General features: G+C 39.3%; 1 protein-coding gene across 1 annotated transcript in view; it reads left to right on the top strand.

The window, feature by feature from the left end:
- Positions 1-10,872: 10,872 nt before the first annotated feature.
- LOC307061521 (PRKC apoptosis WT1 regulator protein-like) overlaps positions 10,873-22,248 on the top strand; it is a gene marked incomplete at its 3' end in the record, with an annotated part of 151,119 nt that continues 139,743 nt past the window's right edge. Inside the window, exon 1 of the mRNA XM_079716711.1 lies at positions 10,873-11,736. Coding sequence (XP_079572837.1) covers positions 11,025-11,736 — 712 coding nt within the window. The 5' untranslated portion in view covers positions 10,873-11,024. The remainder of the gene's footprint in view (positions 11,737-22,248) is intronic.

Genomic DNA, 22,248 nt, shown 5'->3' with positions numbered 1-22,248 from the left:
GGGCCACATCTTTATCCATTTACCTGTTGATGGACATTTTGGTTGCTTCCATGTTTTCTCTATTGTGAATATGGCTGTAGTGCAGCTGTTTCAGCCTGTGTCTTCTTGCTTCTGGTTTTCTGTGGTGAGAGGCACAGCAGTGGGCCTTCTGGATCGATGGTAGCTCAATTTTTACTTTTATATGCAGCTCCTTTCTGTTTTAATTATTGGCTGTTACCACTTTATATCTCAACAATGGCTAGAGGGTACCCAGTTCTCTAAAACCCCTTCAGCATTAATTGCTTATAGACTTTTTGCCGATGGTCAGTCAACTGGTGTGAGTTGAAAGTTTTGTAGATTGGATTTGAATCAGTCTAATAATTCCTGATGTAGAGCTTTTATTCATTTTCATCTTCTTAAAAAAGAGTGAGTAAAACTTACCTCTTCATACTGTCTTCTTGAAAAATTTGCCTGTTTTGAATTTTTTTGGCCATTCCATACCTCAGCACATTTTTAGAGGGCAGGTGTCCTTTACAGCCCTGAGTCCTTGTGAATTTTAACTGACCATTAGCTGTGGGTTTCAAGCCGCTCTTGCGGGAAAAGACCACAAGGTGGCAGAATTTCTACATTTCCAACTCTGGGTTTTTGGGCAACAGAGCCTTCCTGAAAATTGTGTTAGTAGGCTGCAAATTAGAGTGAAATGTGCCAGGGCAAATCCCCAAGAGCTTATATCTCCTTACTTCTTGTTTGTTTTTTAAATTTAATTTTTATTTATTATCAAAGCAAATTTGATCATAATGTTGTGTTTGTTCTAGGTGTACAGAATCTGGTTTATGATATCCATGTATCTATCTATTCATCTTTGGATCCTTTCCAATGTACGTTATTACAGAGTGTTGAGTAGACCTCTCTTGGCATTCCTTAGGTATTTTGTGATTATATATTTCATGTGTATTAGTACGTGTCTGTTAACCACTTTATCCTAATTCTTCCATTCCTTAAACCCTTCCATTTCCTTAAACATGATTTTGTTTTCTTAATCCATGCGTGTCCTTCTCTTTGGAATGAATTCATAGGTATCAATTTTTAGGTAACACCTAGAAGTGATGTCATAGGATATCTGTCTTTTGGATTCTTTCTTCAAGTTGGGTGATGATTTTAGGTCCTTCTATGGTGGTTCAAACCACAGTTTCATTCTTATCCATGGCTAATTTTCCATTGCGTACATGGAACACTTCTTTGTGCATTATTCTGTTGATGGACATTTTCGTTTCCTCCAGGTCTTGGATATGGTAAATTTTGCTGCAGGAAGTATTGCCAGCCTGTGTCTTTGTGATTCTTCTCTGCTCTGGTGATAGGCCCATGAAAGGGTCTACCAGATCACTTGGTACCTCAGTTTTTATGTTTAAACGCACCTCCATTATGTTCTCAAAACTGGCTGTTACCAGTTTACATCCCCCCAGCAGCTAGAGAGTACACAGTTCTCTAAAACCCCTTCATCATTTATTCTTTGTAAACTTTTTCCTGATAAACATTCTGCTGGCTGTAAGGTGAACGTCTCTGCAGCTTGGATTTTCATGGCTTTATTAATTCATGATATTAAGCATTTTTCCATGCCTTTTTTTTAAACCAAAGGAAAAAAAAAGACAAAGTGTGTGTAAAATATGCCTGTTGAAACTGTCTTCTTGAAATGTTGAATTTCCTGGTTGCTTTACGACCCCAGGATTTCTTTTGAAAGCAGGTGTCATTTACAGGCCTGCAATTATTTTGAATATTAAGTGACAAGTAGCCCAGGGTTTAAAACTGCTGTTGTGTGAAATGGTCACAAGGCAGCAGCATTGCTCCTTTATCAAATCTGTTTACAAGGGCATCAGAGCCTTAGTGGAAGTCTTGTACTAGGTTGTAAATTAGAATGGAATGTGTCAGGAAAAGGCCCCTTATGGTTATGTCTTATTATCTACTGTTTGTTTTTTTAATTAATTTTTATTTTTTATCACAGCAATTGGATTACAATGTTTTGTTCTTTCCTGGTGTGCAACATGTGGTTCTCTTACACATATGCATAAATGTATTCTTCTTCAGATCCTTTTCCCATGTCAGTTATGACACAATATTGAATAGTGTTCTCTTGCTTTTCCATAGATGTTTGGTGATTATGTATTTCACATGATTGTATATCTCTGTTAAATGCAATATCCTAATGCATCCAAGGCTCATACCTTTCCATTTTGTGAACCAGAAGTTTGTTTTTCAATATGTGATTGCCTTTCTCTATGGTAATATCTTCATTGGTACCAATTTTTAGGTAACACCTATAAATGATTTTATAGGATATGTGTCTTTTGCTTTCTGACTTCTTACAAGGTGCGTGGTTACCTATAGACTCACTATGGTGCTACAAATGTCATTCTTTTATTTTTTTCCTAGGCTAATATTCCATCTGTACATGTACCAGTTCTCCTTTGTCCACTCATCTGTTGATGGACATTTGGTTGCTTCCATGTCTTGGCAATTGTAATACTGCTGCAGTGAACATATTTCCACAGAGCAAGGGACAAGTACTGAAGGGCTGTAAAACAAAGCTCCCATCAAAATGTCTTGAGGGAGGAAATGGCCAAAATATTGCAAAATGTGACACATACTTTAAGAAAACAATTTGAAGAATTAAGCTGTAATCACAGTTTGAAAAAAAGAAGAGCATGCTTTAAAACTCAATTTCAACGGATTATGAGACAAATGCAAATTTAACCACAAAGTGCTATCAGCACACAACAGTCACAATAACCACCAGCAAGAAAACTACAAATAATAAATACTGAAGGTGTTGTGGAGAAATGCATACCTGCAACTTTAAGTGGGATGATACCTGGAGAGAGCCACTAATGAGAACACAATGGAGGTGTCTTTAAAAGGTAAACATTGAGCTACCATATGATCCAGGAGGCCCATTCTCAGATATATAACCTAAGAAGAGAGAATTGGGAAGTCACAGGCAGGCAAATCTGCATTGCACAGTATTACAATAGCCATGATATGGAAGTAACCAAAAATCCACCAACAGATGGGTAGACAAAGAAGTGCTGCTACAGGTAGAGATGGAATATTAGCTTGGGAAAAAATGAAACAGTGCCATTTGCAGGACCATAGATAAGGCTAGAAGTAATCATGCAACATGTAGTAAATGAGAAAGCGAAGATAAATATCCTAAAATATCACTTATAGGTGTTACCTAAAAATTAATAACAACGAAGTTATTTCCACAGAGATAGGCAATCACAGATTCATTAAGAAAAAACATATGGTTAACCAAATGGAAAGGTGTGAGGAATGGGTACATTATGATATTGGGGGTAACAGATATACAAACACATGTGAAATAGATAATCACTAAAGACCTATGGAATACCAAGAAAAGACTACTCAATATGGTGTCATAACCTACATGGGAAAAGGATCCGAGGAAGAATAGATATATGTATATGTGTGAAAGAACCACATCTTGCACACCTGGAACAAACAAAACATTGTAATTAAATTTGCTGTGATAAAAAATAAACATTAAATTAAAAATATGAACAAGAAGTAATGAGATATAAACACAAAGGGCTTTTTCCTGTCACATTCCATTACAATTTATAACCTAGAGCATGACTTCCATTAAGGCTCTGCTGCCCTAGTAACCAGATTGGGTAAAGGAGAAATGCTGCCGCCTTGTGGCCGTTTCAAACAACAGCAGGTTTAAACGCAGCGCTAATGGTCACTTAATATTCAAAATGTTTGCAGGGCTGTAAAGGACACTGGGCCTCTCAAAATACGCTCAGGTCGTTAATCGACCAGAAAATTCAAGAGATGTCAACATTTCAAAAAGACAATATCAAGAGGCATATTTTAGTCACATTTTGCCTTTTCTTTCTTTTTATTTTTGATTTAAAAATGCATGGAAAAATGCTCAACATCAGGAACTAATAAAACCACGCAAATCCAATCTAAAAAATCGTTCATATCACAGCCATCAGAATGATGATCAGGAAAATAGTCTACAAAGAATGAATGCTGAGAGGGCTTTAGAGAACTGTGGACCCTCTAGTTGCTTGTGGGACGTAAACTGGGAACAGCCAGTAATGAGAAGAGAAAGGCGGTGCGTTTAAAGTGAAAAATTGAGCTACCATATGATCTGGCAGCCCCACTGCTGGGCCTATCACCTGAGAACACCAGAGTGAAAAAGACACAGGCTGGCAATCCTGCACTACAGCAATATTGACTGTAGCCAAGACTTGGAAGCAACCACAATGTCCATCAACAGCTGAATGCACAAAGAAGAAGTGGTTCATGTACACAATGGAATATTAGCCATGGAAAGGATGAAACACTGCCATTTGTACCACCATCAAAGGACCTAGATATAAGCACCCAACTTGAAGTAAGAAAGAAACTGAAAGACAGATATCCTATGACATCACTTATAGGTGTTACCTAAAAATTGATACCCACGAACTTAATTCCAAGAGAAGGACACAAAATTATTTTCAAGAAATTAAGAAAACAAAATTATTTTTAACCAAGTGGAAAGGTGTAAGGAATGGATGAATTAGGATAAGGGGGTTAACAGACATGTACGAACACATATGAAATATATAATCACAAAATACCTACGGAATACCAAGAGAGATCTACTCATCACTCTGTAATAACCTACACCGGAAAGGAAACAGAGATGAATAGATAGATACATAGATATAAAGAACCAGATTCTGTACACTTCGCACAAACAAAACCTTTTTATCAAGTTTGCTCTGATAATAAATAAAAATTAAATTTAAAAACAAACAAGAGGTAAGGAGATATAAACTCTTGGGGTGTGCCCTGGAACATTCCACTCTCATTTGCAGCCTAGAAACACGATTTCCGGAAGGCTGTGTTGCCCAAAAACCCAGAGCTGGAAATGTAGAAATGCTGCCGCCCGGTGGGCGTTTCCCATAAGAGCGCCTTTAAACCCACAGCGAATGGTCACTTAACATTCACAAGGACTCAGGGTTGTAAAAGACACCTGCCCTCAAAAAATGTCCTGAGCTAGGGAATGGCCCAGAAATTTCACAACAGGCAAAAATTTCAAGAAGATAGTATGAAGAGGTAAGCTTTACTCACTCTCTTTAAAAGAAAAAAATGAAAATGGATAAAAGCTCAACCTCAGGATTTATTAGACTCATGCAAATCTAATCTACAAAAAGGTTTCAACTAACACCAATTGACCGACCATTAGCAAAAAGTCTACAAACAATAAATGCTGAAGGGGTTTTAGAGAACTGTGTACCCTCTAGCTGCTGGTGAGATGTAAAGTGGTAACAGCCAATAATGAGAACAGAAAGGAGCTGTGTTTAAAAGGAAAAATTGAGCCACCATTCGATGGAGCAGGCTCACCGCTTGGTCTCTCTCCTGAGAAGACCAGAATCGAGAAGACACAGGCTGCAAAAACTGCACTGCAGCCGTATTCGCAATAGCCAAGACATGGAAGCAACCAAAATGTCCATCCACACGTGAATGGATAAAGAAGAAGTGGTCCATGGACACAGTGGAATATTAGCCATGGAAAACAATGAAATCCTGCTCTTTGAGGCACCATAGATGTGCCTAGATATACTCACAGAAGAACATGAGGTAAGTTGGAAAGCAAAAGACATATATCCTGTGATATCACTTATAGGTGTTACCTAACAACTGAACAAAATAGACATTATTCCCCAGAGAAAGACACTCACAGACTTAAAAAACAAACTATGTGTATCTAAAAGGAAAGGCGGTGGCCATGGACACATTAAAATTAGGTTTAACATACGTATACAAATACAGATTAAGTACATATAATAAAAACACCAAGGATATAGAAAGGGAGGTCTAGAGAACACTCTGTAATCGTTTACATGGGAAATGAATCTGTACATGAATTGATATACATAAGGTACAAATGAAACGGATTGTGTATACCTAGAATAAACTATATTCTACTCATTACCCCGATTAAAACAACAAATAAGACATAATGAAACATGAACTTTAGGGGCTATGTCCTGGCACATTGCATTCTAATTTATAACCTAGGAACAGGACTTCCAGAAAGGCTGTGCTGCCCTTGTAACCAATTTGGGAACGGAGAAATGATGTCCCCTTGTGGCTGATTCACACAACAGCAGCTTTAAACCCAATGTTATTGTCACTAAATATTCACCATCATTGCAGCCCTATAAATGACACCTGCTCTCAAAATAAATCCTGGGGTCTAAAATCGACCAAAATATTCAAAAGAGGGCACCCTTCCAAGAAGACTATGTCAAGATGCATATTTTACTCACAATTTTTTCCTTGTTTTTTTTAAAGAAAAGAAAAAGGCGTGGAAAATGCTGAACATTATTAATTATTAACCACCAGCAAATCCAAATTACAAAAAAAATCAGCTCACAACAGTCAGAATGGCCATCAGCAAAAGTTCTACATACAATAAATGTTGAAGGGTTCGTGGTGAAAGGCGTACCCTCGGTTCTAAGTGGGACATGGGAAGAGCCACTAATGAAAACAGAATGAAGGTGCCTTGAAAAGGTAAACATTGAGCTACCACTCAATCAAGCATACACACTGCTGGGCTTATCACCTGAGAATATGAGAATCAAAAAGACACAGGCTGGCAATCCTGCCATCTTGTGATATTTCCCATAACCAACACTTGGAAGCAATGAAAATGTCCATCAACAGAGGAATGCATAAAGAAGAAGTGATCCATATACACAATGGAATATTACTCCAAGAAAAAATATACATTAAGTTTGAAAAACCAACATAAGTAAGGAGCCATCAGCTTTTGTGGGTTTATCCGGGCACATTCTACTCAATTTTTAACCGAGGAATACCACTGGCAGGCATGTCTCTTTCCCTGGTCCCAGCGTTCTGAACATAGAAGCCTGCCGCCCTCTGGCTGTTACCTGCAAAAGCAGGTTTAAAACCTGTGCAAATGGTCACTTCACATGAACAGGTACGGCAGGGCTATAAAGGAAACCTGTCCACAAAATATCTTGAGGGATGTAATGGCCAAAATATTTCAAAATGTGACACATACTTTAAGAAAACAATTCGAAGAACTAAGCTGTAATCCCAGTTTGAAATAAGAAGAGCATGCCTTAAAGCTCAATTTCAGCGGATTATGAGACACATGCAAATTCAACCGCAAAGTGATATCAGCAATCAGCAGTCACAATAACCATCAGCAAGAAAACTATGAAATATAAAGGCTGAAGGTGTTGTGGAGAAATGCATACACTCAACTTTAATTGGGACGTAACCTGGAAAGAGCCACTAATGAGAACAGAATGGAGGTTTCTTAAAAAGGTAAACATTGAGCTACCATATGATCCACAGGCCCATCTCTGGACTTATAACATACGAAGACAGAATTGGAAAGACACAGGCAGGCAAATCTGCATTGCACAGTATTACAATAGCCAAGATATGGAAGTAACCAAAAATCCACCATCAGATGGTTGGACAAAGAAGAACTGCTACATGTAGAGATGGAATACTAGCTTGGGAGAAATGAAACAGTGTCATTTGCAGCACCATAGATGAGTCTAGAAGTAATCACACAACTTGTAGTAAGTGAGAAAGCAAAAGACACATATCCTAAAATATCACTTACAGGTGTTACCTAAAAATTGATACCAAGGGAGATAATTCCACAGAGAAAGGCAATCACAGATTCTTTAAGAAAAAAGCTTATGGTTCACAAAATGGAAAGGTGTGAGGATTGGGTACATTACGATATTGGGGGTAACAGAGATATACAAACACATGTGAAATAGATAATCACCAAAGACCTATGGAATACCAACAGAAGGCTACTCAACATGGTGTCATAACCTACATGGGAAAAGGAGCCGAGGAAGAATAGATATATGCATATGTGTGAAAGAACCACATCTTGCACACCTGGAACAAACAAAACATTGTAATCAATTTTGCTGTGATACAAAATAAACATTAAATTAAAAATACTAACAAGAAGTAATGAGACATAAACATCAAGGGCTTTTTCCTGGCACATTCCATTCTAATTTACAACCTAGAACATGACTTCAATTAAGGCTCTGCTGCCCTAGTAACCAGATTGGGTAAAGGAGAAATGCTGCCGCCTTGTGGCCGTTTCACGCAACAGCAACTTTAAACCCAGCGCTAATGGTCACTTAATATTCAAAATGTTTGCAGGACTGTAAAGGACACTGGGCCTCTCAAAATACGCTCGGGTCGTTAATCGACCAGAAAATTCAAGAGACGTCAACATTTCAAAAAGACAATATCAAGAGCCATATTTTACTCACATTTTGCCTTTTCTTTCTTTTTATTTTTGATTAAAAAATGCATGGAAAAATGCTCAACATCAGGAACTAATAAAGCCACGCAAATCCAATCTAAAAAATCGTTCATATCACAGCCATCAGAATGATGATCAGGAAAATAGTCTACAAAGAATGAATGCTGAGAGGGCTTTAGAGAACTGTGGACCCTCTAGTTGCTTGTGGGATGTAAACTGGGAACAGCCAGTAGTGAGAAGAGAATGGCAGTGCGTTTAAAGTGAAAATTTGAGCTACCATATGATCTGGTAGACCTACTGCTGGGCCTATCACCTGAGAACACCAGAGTGAAAAAGACACAGGCTGGCAATCCTGCACTACAGCAATATTGACCTTAGCCAAGACTTGGAAGCAGCCACAGTGTCCATCAACAGCTGAATGCACAAAGAAGAAGTGGTTCATGTACACAATGGAATATTAGCCATGGAAAGAATGAAACAGTGCCATTTGTACCACCATCAAAGGACCTAGATATAAGCACCCAACTTGAAGTAAGAAAGAAACTGAAAGACAGATATCCTATGACATCACTTATAGGTGTTACCTAAAAATTGATACCCACGAACTTAATTCCAAGAGAAGGACACAAAATTATTTTCAAGAAATTAAGAAAACAAAATTATTTTTAACCAAGTGGAAAGGTGTAAGGAATGGATGAATTAGGATAAGGGGGTTAACAGACATGTACGAACACATATGAAATATATAATCACAAAATACCTACGGAATACCAAGAGAGATCTACTCATCACTCTGTAATAACCTACACGGGAAAGGAAACAGAGATGAATAGATTGACACATAGATATAAAGAACCAGATTCTGTACACTTGGCACAAACAAAACCTTTTTATCAAGTTTGCTCTGATAATAAATAAAAATTAAATTTAAAAACAAACAAGAGGTAAGGAGATATAAACTCTTGGGGTGTGCCCTGGAACATTCCACTCTCATTTGCAGCCTACAAAGGCGATTTCCAGGAAGGCTGTGTTGCCCAAAAACCCAGAGCTGGAAATGTAGAAATGCTGCCGCCCGGTGGGCGTTTCCCATAAGAGCGCCTTTAAACCCACAGCGAATGGTCACTTAACATTCACAAGGACTCAGGGTTGTAAAAGACACCTGCCCTCAAAAAATGTCCTGAGCTAGGGAATGGCCCAGAAATTTCACAACAGGCAAAAATTTCAAGAAGATAGTATGAAGAGGTAAGCTTTACTCACTCTCTTTAAAAGAAAAAAATGAAAATGGATAAAAGCTCAACCTCAGGATTTATTAGACTCATGCAAATCTAATCTACAAAAAGGTTTCAACTAACACCAATTGACCGACCATTAGCAAAAAGTCTACAAACAATAAATGCTGAAGGGGTTTTAGAGAACTGTGTACCCTCTAGCTGCTGGTGAGATGTAAAGTGGTAACAGCCAATAATGAGAACAGAAAGGAGCTGTGTTTAAAAGGAAAAATTGAGCCACCATTCGATGGAGCAGGCTCACCGCTTGGTCTCTCTCCTGAGAAGACCAGAATCGAGAAGACACAGGCTGCAAAAACTGCACTGCAGCCGTATTCGCAATAGCCAAGACATGGAAGCAACCAAAATGTCCATCCACACGTGAATGGATAAAGAAGAAGTGGTCCATGGACACAGTGGAATATTAGCCATGGAAAACAATGAAATCCTGCTCTTTGAGGCACCATAGATGTGCCTAGATATACTCACAGAAGAACATGAGGTAAGTTGGAAAGCAAAAGACATATATCCTGTGATATCACTTATAGGTGTTACCTAACAACTGAACAAAATAGACATTATTCCCCAGAGAAAGACACTCACAGACTTAAAAAACAAACTATGTGTATCTAAAAGGAAAGGCGGTGGCCATGGACACATTAAAATTAGGTTTAACATACGTATACAAATACAGATTAAGTACATATAATAAAAACACCAAGGATATAGAAAGGGAGGTCTAGGGAACACTCTGTAATCGTTTACATGGGAAAAGGATCTGTACATGAATTGATATATATAAGGTACAAATGAAACAGATTGTGTACCCATAGAACAAACTATATTCTACTCATTAACTCGATGAAAACAATGAACAAGATGTAATGAAACATGAACTCCAGGGGCTATGTTCTAGCATAATCCATTCCAATTTACAACCTAGGAACAGAACTTCCAGAAAGGCTATGCTGCCCATGTAACCAGATTTGGGAATGGAGAACTGATGTAGCCTTGTGGCTGATTCCCACAATAGCAGCTTTAAACCCCGTGCTTATGGTCACTAAATATTCACAATCATTGCAGGCCTTAAATGACACCTGCGCTCAAAAAAAAAAATCCTGGGGTCGAAAATCGACCAAAAAATTCAAAAGAGGCTCCCAGCCCGGGAGCGCCGCGGGCTCAGGACGGAGAGTTGGCCGCGGGTCCTTCCGCGCGGCTGCTTCGGCTCACCTGGGCGCCAGCTCCCAGTCCCGCTCCTCGTCCCCCCAACTCCTCCCAGACCAGCCGGTCCCTCGGGGAGCCGCGGCCGCCCCCGCGCCCGGGGGTCGTTCCCTTGCCTCCTCCGGGTGGCGGGAAGGAAGAGGGGGCGGTGGCCGGAGTCGGGGCGGGCGGCCTGAGGTGAGAGCCCGGCCGGCCCCGCTGGGAATATGGCGACCGGTGGCTACCGGACCGGCGGCGGCAGCGGCGGCAGCGGCAGCACCACAGACTTCCTGGAGGAGTGGAAGGCGAAGCGCGAGAAGATGCGCGCCAAGCAGAATCCCCCGGGCCCGGCCGCCCCCGGTGGGGGCACGGGCGACGCGGCCGGGAAGCTCCCGCCGGGGCCCCTGGGTACTTCGGCCACCGCTGCGGCCAACGAGCTGAACAACAACCTCCCAGGCGGCGCCGCCGCACCTGCCGCCCCCGGCCCCGGGGGCGTGAACTGCGCCGTGGGCCCTGCGCAGCTGAGTCGCGCCGCCCCCGGCCCGCGGCGGCCGGAGGATGAGTCCCCCGCTGGCGCCGCCGCCGCCGCTTCGGGGGCAGCGCCCGCACGGGAAGGCGAGGAGGAGCGGGACGGCGCCCCGGAGAAGGGCAAGAGCTCGGGCCCCAGCGCCAGGAAAGGCAAGGGGCAGATCGAGAAGAGGAAGCTGCGGGAGAAGCGGCGCTCCACCGGCGTGGTCAACATCCCTGCCGCAGAGTGCTTAGATGAGTATGAAGATGATGAAGCTGGGCAGAAAGAGCGGAAACGAGAAGATGCAATTACACAACAGAACACGATGCAAAATGAGGCTGTAAGCTTGTTAGATCCAGGAAGTTCCTATCTGTTACAAGAGCCATCTAGAACAGTTTCAGGCAGATACAAAAGTACGCGGGCCTCTCACTGTTGTGGCTTCTCCCGTTGCGGAGCGCAGGCTCCGGACGCGCGGGCTCAGCGGCCATGGCTCGTGGGCCTGGCCGCTCCGCGACATGTGGGATCTTCTCGGACCGGGGCACGAACCCGTGTCCCCTGCATTGGCAGGTGGACTCAACCACTGCGCCACCAGGGAAGCCCTAAAATTTATATTCTTTATTTTCAGTCTTAATTTACTTATGATAAAGGAAGCTTTCCTAGATTTTTTTTTAATAAAAGATACATCTTTTCTGAATGTGACAGTAATACTAAACCAAATGATGATGATGGAAGTAATTTCAAAGAGGTACAGACCAAAAGAGTTTGTACTAGTTTTGTTGGGAAGTATCCTCCCGCCTATATTGAGTTCAATTTTTAGCCATTATTGATGGGAAGTGCTAAAACCGCAGTGGGTTATTTGCAGTGATGTACTGGCTGCTAAAACAATAAAACCATCAAAATTTAAGTGGCATTTACATGCATGACATAATTATATTCATAACCACAAATGCCTTATTTGAAAGAACTATTACAGTTAAGAAGCTGACAGAAGCAGATCTTCAGGATTTCATATGTATTCAGGATTTCATTAGTATTTTGTGAGTTTCTTTTACAGTCTGACCTCAGGTTGCTAACATTAAAAAACTACACACAAATGACAAGACAAAGATGTTTGCTGGAAGGTGTTGGTTGAATCTGTAGCAAAGAAGGTAGTTCATGTAATACTTCCCAGCAACACCCATAGCTTGGTATATTTAGGGACAGTTTAGTCATACAGAAGACCAACTCTTAGACAAATCAGGATAGCAAAGGAATTTTTGTTACAATATGATCAACACATTGATTTTGCTCACATGACAGTAATGTGAAGGAAGAATTTATTTTTCAGCTTCCTTGCTGACAAACACAGCTTGTGTGAAGTATTTAAAACTTGGAAGAGTTAACAAGTCAACAAATGTAGTTTGGTGTTTTGCTTTGCTTTGCAGGAGTATGTTCTGATTATTATATAAACAGTGACAGGGAAAAAATGTTGAAACTTGTGCCAGAATGTAAATCAATGTCCTGCTTGTTTCATTGAGAAAGTTTTGTTATGTCGGCTGAACTAAATAGTGTAATTGGTATATCAACTAAATTAACAGTTCACTAAAAGTGTGAATTACTTAAACACTAGTACATTAAATTTGAGGTTTTAAAAAAACTAAATGATAGTTTGGAAGCTGAGCCAATCAGCTGTTACCATATGCTGAGGTATACAATAATTTTTAAAGGGAAATTTTCAGGCGAAGTATTTGACCTTTGGCATGAACACTTCATGTTTTTACAAGATAAAAAATCAGGTTTTGTAAATCAACTATACTTCAATTTTTTAAAAAAAGAAACTAGTTTGGTCCCCAGCTTTTAAAATATGTGAATTAAGTTTATTTGTCTGATAGCATCATTCTTTTTTAAAAAATGATCTTAATTAGCCTTTCGTGCAAGAAAGAAATATCAAATGTTTTCAATGTTACATAAGGTCAAAGGACAATAATGAAAGTTAGAAATTTGGAGGAAAAGATTCTTCAAATTGTTATGATGGGTTCCACAATTTATCAGTAAGTAGGTGATGATTTTAGTATTGCACTGTTGCAAAATGTTATAATCATATACCTTACAAATTTGATAAGACACTTTGAATTTTATTTTCCATCAAAAGAAAACCCATGCATAGGAAATTAATAGATCAAGAATCTATTATTTTTCATCAAAAGTTATTTTAGATTTAACTATACTTTTGATGGATAAATTATTGGAACTGGCTACCAATAAAGAATTGAGGACAAATTTTGAAAAGTGTCATTTTCTGCATATTGGGTAAAAGTTAAAACCGAATATCCTGAGCTTGCTAAAATCTCTTCCCCTGTTCTGGTCAATATACAACTGTGAAACTAATTTCTCTGTTGTGAGTGCTACTAAAACAAATCATAGAGGTAGTTTAGATATACCTTACCCCTTGTGATCAGCATTGTCATCAGTCCAACCTAGATTAGGTAGATTAGCAAGAATGATGCCAGCCTCCAAAAGAGCCCCCAGGAAGCTCTACCTCCTGGTATTTTCACCTTGTGTAATCCCCTTCCACATTCAACATGGGGTTGATGTGATAGTATGTCACTTCTGAGTTTAGGTCATAAAAGAGACTGCAGTGTCTGTCTTGGTTGTTGTGTCGCTTTCTCTCTGGAAGCCAACTGCTTTGTCGTGAACAGCCCGGTAGAGAGGCCCTCATACTGAGGAATTGAGGCTTTTGACCAACAGCCAGTGAGAAACTGATGAGGCCTTTTACCATCAGCTCTGTGAGTGAGGCAAATTCTCTAGTCCAGACAAGCCTTCAGATGACTGTAGCCCTAACCAACATCTTGACTAAAACCTCATAAGAGACCCTGAATCATGAACACCCAGCTAATCTGCTTCCAGATTCCTGACCAACAGAGATTGTCAGATAATAACTGTGTTGTTTTAAGCCACTAAGTTTTGGCATATTTTTTTATGCAGTAATAGATAACTAATGCAAAAGCAAGAAGTAAGCTTATTTGTTGTATTAAAAACTTTAAATATTGACATATGCTATTAGTTCAGAATATGTGAATTGGTATTTAATATGAAGAATGGCTATTTCAGTGATAACTTTTGGTTAAATAAGAATTATGAAATGACAAAAGTTGCTAGTGTGATAGCTGTTTTCTATAATTGCCTATATGCATACTTCCAATGAAAATTATGCAGTTTTATGTAATTCTTTTCTTTTTTGTTTATCCTATTTTTGAAATATAATTTTATGGGTCTGAATCTAATAAAACATTTAGGCTTGTAAAAAAAAAATTCAAAAGAGGGCACCCTTCCAAGAAGACTGTGTCAAGATGCATATTTTACTCATAATTATTTCCTTTTTTTAAAGAAAAGAAAAAGGCGTGAAAAATGCTGAACATTTTTAATTATTAACCACCAGCAAATCCAAATTACAAAAAATTATCAGCTCACAACAGTCAGAATGGCCATCAGCAAAAGTTCTGCATACAATAAATGTTGAAGGCTTTGTGGTGAAAGGTGTACCCTCGGTTCTAAGTGGGACGTGGTAAGATCCACTAATGAAAACAGAATGAAGGTGCCTTGAAAAGGTAAACATTGAGCTACCATTCAATCAAGCATACACACTGATGGGCTTATCACCCATCAGTGAGAATATGAGAATCAAAAAGACACAGGTTGGCAATCCTGCCCTCTTGCAATATTTCCCATAGCCAAAAATTAGAAGAAATGAAAATGTCTGTCAACAGAGGAATGCACAAAGAAGAAGCGATCCATGTACACAATGGAATATTACTCCATTAAAAAATATACATTAAATTTAAGAAACAAACATAAGTAAGGAGACATCAGCATTTGTGGGTTTATCCGGGCACATTCCACTCAATTTTTAACCAAGGAACACCACTGGCAGGCAGGTCTGTTTGCCTGGTCCCAGCGTGAGGAACGTAGAAAGGCTGCCGCCCTCTGGCTGTTACCTGCAAAAGCAGGTTTAACACCTGTGCTAATGGTCATTTCATTTGAACAAGTACCAGAGAGCTGTAAGGGAAATCTGCCCACAAAATGTCTTGAGGGCAGTAATGGCCAAAATATTTCAAAATGTGACACATACTTTTGTTTTTTTGTTTTTTTTGTTTTTTTGCAGTATACGGGCCTCTCACTTTTGTGGCCTCTGCCGTTGCGGAGCACAGGCTTCAGAGTCGCAGGCTTAGCGGCCTTGGCTCATGAGCTTAGCCGCTCTGCGGCATGTGGGATCTTCCCAGACCGAGGCACAAACTCGTGTTCCCTGCATCATCAGGTGGACTCTCAACCACTGTGCCACCAGGGAAGCCTGACACATACTTTCAGAAAACAATTTGAAGAATTAAGCTGTAATCACAGTTTGAAAAAAAGAAGGACATGCCTTAAAGCTCAATTTGAATGGATTATGAGACACATGCAAATTCAACCACAAAGTGATATCAGCACACACTAGTCACAATAACCATCAGCAAGAAAACTACAAACAATAAATGCTGAAAGTGTTGTGGAGAAATGCATACACTCAATTTTAATTGGGACGTAACCTAGAAAGAGCCACTAATGAGAACAGAATGGAGGTGTCTTTAAAAGTAAACATTGAGCCACCATATGCTGAAGCAGGCCCTTTCCTGCACGTATAACCTACGAAGACAGAATTGAAAAGACACAGGCAGGCAAATCTGCATTGCACAGTATTACAATAGCCAAGATATGGAAGTAACCAAAAACCCACCAACAGATGGGTGGACAAAGAAGAACTGCTACATGTAGAGATGGAATATTAGCTTGGGAAAAAATGAAACAGTGCCATCTGCAGCACCATAGATGAGTCTAGAAGTAATCACGCAACTTGTAGTAAGTGAGAAAGTGAAAGACACATAATCTAAAATATCACTTATAGGTGTTACCTAAAAATTGATACCAACGAAGATATTTCCACAGAGATAGGCAATCACAGATTCATTAAGAAAAAGTTATGGTTCACCAAATGGAAGGGTGTGAGGATTGGGTACTTTACGATATTGGGGGTAACAGAGATATACAAACACATGTGAAATAGATAATCACCAAAGACCTACGGAATACCAACAGAAGACTACTCAACATGGTGTCATAATCTACATGGGAAAAGGATCCGAAGAAGAATAGATATATGTATATGTGTGAAAGAACCACATCTTGCACACCTGGAACAAACAAAACATTGTAATCAAATTTGCTGTGATAAAAAATAAACATTAAATTAAAAATACTAACAAGAAGTAATGAGACATAAACATCAAGGCTTTTTCCTGGCACATTCCATTCTAATTTACAACCTAGAACATGACTTCAATTAAGGCTCTGCTGCCCTAGTAACCAGATTGGGTAAAGGAGAAATGCTGCCGCCTTGTGGCCGTTTCAAACAACAGCAGGTTTAAACGCAGCGCTAATGGTCACTTAATATTCAAAATGTTTGCAGGGCTGTAAAGGACACTGGGCCTCTCAAAATACGCTCGGGTCGTTAATCGACCAGAAAATTCAAGAGATGTCAACATTTCAAAAAGACAATATCAAGAGGCATATTTTAGTCACATTTTGCCTTTTCTTTCTTTTTATTTTTGATTTAAAAATGCATGGAAAAATGCTCAACATCAGGAACTAATAAAACCACGCAAATCCAATCTAAAAAATCGTTCATATCACAGCCATCAGAATGATGATCAGGAAAATAGTCTACAAAGAATGAATGCTGAGAGGGCTTTAGAGAACTGTGGACCCTCTAGTTGCTTGTGGGACGTAAACTGGGAACAGCCAGTAATGAGAAGAGAATGGCGGTGCGTTTAAAGTGAAAAATTGAGCTACCATATGATCTGGCAGCCCCACTGCTGGGCCTATCACCTGAGAACACCAGAGTGAAAAAGACACAGGCTGGCAATCCTGCACTACAGCAATATTGACTGTAGCCAAGACTTGGAAGCAACCACAATGTCCATCAACAGCTGAATGCACAAAGAAGAAGTGGTTCATGTACACAATGGAATATTAGCCATGGAAAGGATGAAACACTGCCATTTGTACCACCATCAAAGGACCTAGATATAAGCACCCAACTTGAAGTAAGAAAGAAACTGAAAGACAGATATCCTATGACATCACTTATAGGTGTTACCTAAAAATTGATACCCACGAACTTAATTCCAAGAGAAGGACACAAAATTATTTTCAAGAAATTAAGAAAACAAAATCATTTTTAACCAAGTGGAAAGGTGTAAGGAATGGATGAATTAGGATAAGGGGGTTAACAGACATGTACGAACACATATGAAATATATAATCACAAAATACCTATGGAATACCAAGAGAGATCTACTCATCACTCTGTAATAACCTACATGGGAAAGGAAACAAAGATGAATAGATAGATACATAGATATGATGAACCAGATTCTGTACACTCGGCGCAAAGACAACGTTTTATCAAATTTGCACTGATAATAAATAAAAATTAAATTAAAAAAACAAACTAGAGGTAAAGAGTTATAAACTCTTGGGGTGTGCCCTGGCACATTCCACTCTCATTTGCAGCCTACAAACACGATTTCCAGGAAAGCTCTGTTGCCCAAAAACCCAGAGCTGGAAATGTAGAAATGCTGTCGCCCTGTGGGCATTTCCCGCAAGAGCGCCTTTAAACCCACAACGAATGGTCACTTATCATTCACAAGGACTCAGGATTGTAAAGGACACCTGCCCTCAAAAATTGTCCTGAGCTAGAGAATGGCCCAAAATTTCACAACAGGCAAAAATTTAAAGAAGATATAATGAAGAGGTAAGTTTAATTTAGTGATTTTCCAAAAAAACGTAAAATGGATAAAAGCTCAACCTCAGGAATTATTAGACTCATGCAAACCTAATCTACAAAAAGGTTTCATTTCACACAAGTCAACTACTCTCAGGAAAAAGTCTGTAAACAATAAGTGCTGAAGGAGTAGTAGAGAACTGTGTATCCTGTAGCTGCTGGTGAGATGTAAAGTGGTAAGAGAGAATAATGAGAACCGAAAGGAGCTGCGTTTATAAGTAAAAATTGAGCCATCATTCCACCCAGCAGGGCCACGGCTGAGCCTCTCACCTGAGAAGGCCAGAGTCCAGAAGATACAGCATGCAACAGCTGCACCGCAGCCATTTTGACAATAGCCAATACACAGAAGCAACCAAAATGTCCATCAAGAGATGAATGGATAAAGAAGTGGTCCATGTACACAATGGAATATTAGCCATGGAAAACAATGAAACACTGCTCTTTGAGGTACAATAGATGAGCCCAGAGATAATCACAGAACATGAGGTAAGTCGGAAAGCAAAAGATATATATCCCATGATATCAATTATAGGCGTTATCTAACAAATGATGCAAACGAACACATTTCCACAGAGAAAGACACTCACAGACTTAGAAAACAAATTATGCTTATATAAAAGGAAAGGTGGGGGGAATGGATAAATTAAGATTAGGGTTACCGTACGTGTACAAATAACTATTAAATACGTATATCAAAAATAAAGGACCATATAGCAAGGGAGGTCTATGGAACACTCTGCAATAATTTACATGGGAAGATGATCTGTACATAAATATATATATATGTATATATATATACATATATATATATATATATATATATATGTATGTAAATATAAACTTCAAATGAACCAGATTGTGTACACCTAGGACAAACTGTATTCTAAGCATTACTCCAATTAAATAAATTAAAACAATGAACAAGAAGTAATGTGACATAAACTTATGGGCGTTTTTCCTGGAACATACCATTGTAATTTACAACCATTGAACACGACTTCCAGAAAGGCTCTGCTGCCCTAGTAACCTGGTTTGTGAAGGGAAGAATGCTGCCACCTTGGGGCTGTTTCCCACAACATCAGTTTTAAACACAGTGCTAATGGTCACTAAATATTCACACTCATTGCAGGCCTGTAAATGACACCTGCCCTCAAAAGACATCCTGGGGTTGAAAATCGACGAAAAAATTCAAAAGAGGGCAACTTGCCAAGAAGACAATTTCAAGAGGTTTATTGTACTCAAAGTGTTTTTCTGGTTTTGTTCAATAGAAATTTAAAAAAGGTGTGGAAAAATGCTGAACGTTAGGAATTACTAAAGACATGCAAATCCAAATTACAAAAACCAATCAGCTCACACCAGTCGGAATGGCCATCAGCAAAAATTCTTCAGACAATAAATGCTGAAGGGAGTGTGGAGAAATGTGTAGCCTCGGTTCAAAGGGGGACATGGTAAGAGCCAGTAATGAAAACAAAAAGGAGGTGCCTTGAAAAGGTAAATATTGAGCTACCATTCAATCAAGTATACCCACTGCTGGGCCTATCAACTGTGAGGATGAGAATTAAAAAGACACAGGCGGGCAATCCTGCACTCCAGCAATATTTACCATAGCCAACACTTGGAAGCAACAAAAATGTCCATCAACAGAGGAATGCACAAAGAAGTGGTCCATGTACACAATGGAATATTACTCCAATAAATTATAAATTCAATTTAAAAAACAAACATAAGTAAGGAGACATCAGCTTTTGGGGATTTATGCGGGCACATTCCACTCTAATTTATAACCGAGGAAGACCACTGGTAGGAAGGTCTGTTTCCATAGTTACCAGAGTGGGGAAAGCACAAATGCTGCTGCCCTCTCGCCATTACCTGCAAGAGCAGTTTAAAACCTGTGCTAAGAGTCACTTCATATGTATAAGTACTGGAGGGCTGTAAATAAAACCTGTTGAGGGAGGTAATGGCCAAAACATTTCAAAATGTGGCACATACTTCAAGAAAGCAATTTCAAGAGGTAAGCTTGTACTCACAGTTTGAAGAAAAAAAGGACATGCTTGAAAGCTCAATTTCAAGGGGTTATGAGATGCATCCATATCCAACCACAAAGAGCTATCGGCTTACACCAGTCAGATGACCATCAGCAAAAATTACAAACAATAAGTGCTGAAGGGGTTGTGGAGAAGTGCATACCCTCAACTTTAAGTGGGAAGTAACCTGGTAAGAGCCACTAATGAGAACAAAATGGAGGTGCCTTTACAAGGTAATCATTTGGCTACCATATAATCCAGCAGGCCCACTCCTGGGCCTATAACCTAAGAAGACAGAATTGGATAGACACAGGCAGGCAAATGTGCATTGCAGCAGTATTACAATAGCCAAGACATCGAAGCAACCAAAAAGTCCATCAACAAATGAGTGGACAAAGAAGAAGTGGTACATGTAGAGATGGAATATTAGCCAAGGAAAAATATAGCACAATGCCATTTGCAGCACCATAACTGAATGTAGAGGCAATCACGCCACGTGTAGTAAGTCAGAAAGCGAAAGACACGTATCCTAAAATATCACTTATAGGTGTTACCTAAAAATTGATACCAATGACATTTCCACAGAGACAGACAATTGCAGATTCATTAAACAAACTTATGGTTCACCAATGGAAAAGTGTGAGGACTGTATACATTAGGATATTGGGTTTAACAGAGATATACAAACACAGGTGAAATATATAATTGCCAAAGACCTACAGAATAAGAAGAGAAGATTACTCAACATTGTGTCATAACCTACATGGGAAAAGGATCCAAAGAAGAATAGATATATGTATATGTGTATAATAACCACACCTCGCACACCTAGAACAAGCAAAAGATGGTAATCAAAGTTGTTGTGATAAAACATAAAAATTAAATTAAAAAAACGAACAATAAGTAGTGAGACATAAACTTAAGGGGCTTTTTCCTGGCACATTCCATTCTAATTTACAACCTTGAAAATTATTTCCATTGAGGCTCTGTGGCCCTAGTAACCAGATTTGGTAAAGGAGAACTCCTGCCGCCTTGTGGCCATTTCTCAAAACAGGAGCTTTAAACCCAGTGCTATTAGTAACTTGATATTCAAAATAATTGCAGGCCTGTAAATGACACCCACCCTCAAAACAAATCCTTGGGTCGTAAATGGAACAAAAAACTTAAAAGACATGCACATTTCAAAATGACAATTTCAAGAGGCATATTTTACACACACTTTGTCTTCTTTCTTTTTCTCTCTTTTTTTTTGTTAAAAAAAGGGCATGGTAAATGCTCAACATCAGGAATGAATAAAGCCATGCAAACCCAGTGTACAAAGACTTTCTCCTCACAGCCGTCAGAATGATCATCAGCAACAAAGTCTACAAAGAATAATTATAGAAGGGCTTTTACAGGACTGCATACCCTCTAGCTGCTGGTGGGATGTAACCTGGCAACACCCAGTACTGAGAACAGAATGGAGGTGCGTTTAAAGGTAAAAAGTGAGCCACCATGTGATATGGTAGGCCCACTGATGGGCATATCACCTGAGTAGACCAGAATCAGAAAGACACAGGCTGGCAATCCTGCACTGAAGCCACATGTACCATAGCCAAGACTTGGAAGAAACCAATATGTCCATCGAGAGAAAAGTGCACCAAGAATAAGTGGTCCCTGTACACAATGGAATATTAGCCATGGAAAAGAATGAAACAGTGCTTTTGGCACCACCATCGAAGGTTCTAGAGATAATCCCCCAACTTGAAGTAAGAAAGAAACCAAAAGACAGATATCCTATGACATCACTTATAGGTGATATCAAAAATTGATACCCATGAAATTATTTCCCAGAGAAGGATATGCATGCATTCAGAAAACCAAATTCCATTTAGCAAAATGGAGAGGTGTAAGGAATGTATGAATTAGGATATGGGGGTTAACAGATATGTACTAATACATATGAAATATAATCACAAAATACCTATGGAATACCAAGGGAGGTCTACTCAACACTCTGTAATAACCTACAAGGGAAACAATCCAAAGATGAATAGATCGATACATAGATATAATGAACCAGA

Source organism: Hyperoodon ampullatus (assembly GCF_949752795.1).
Source record: "Hyperoodon ampullatus genome assembly, chromosome: 12".
In the NCBI taxonomy this organism is placed as follows: domain Eukaryota; kingdom Metazoa; phylum Chordata; class Mammalia; order Artiodactyla; family Ziphiidae; genus Hyperoodon; species Hyperoodon ampullatus.
The sequence above is the reverse complement of the archived record's forward strand: the minus strand, read 5'-3'. Positions and strand labels throughout refer to the sequence as shown.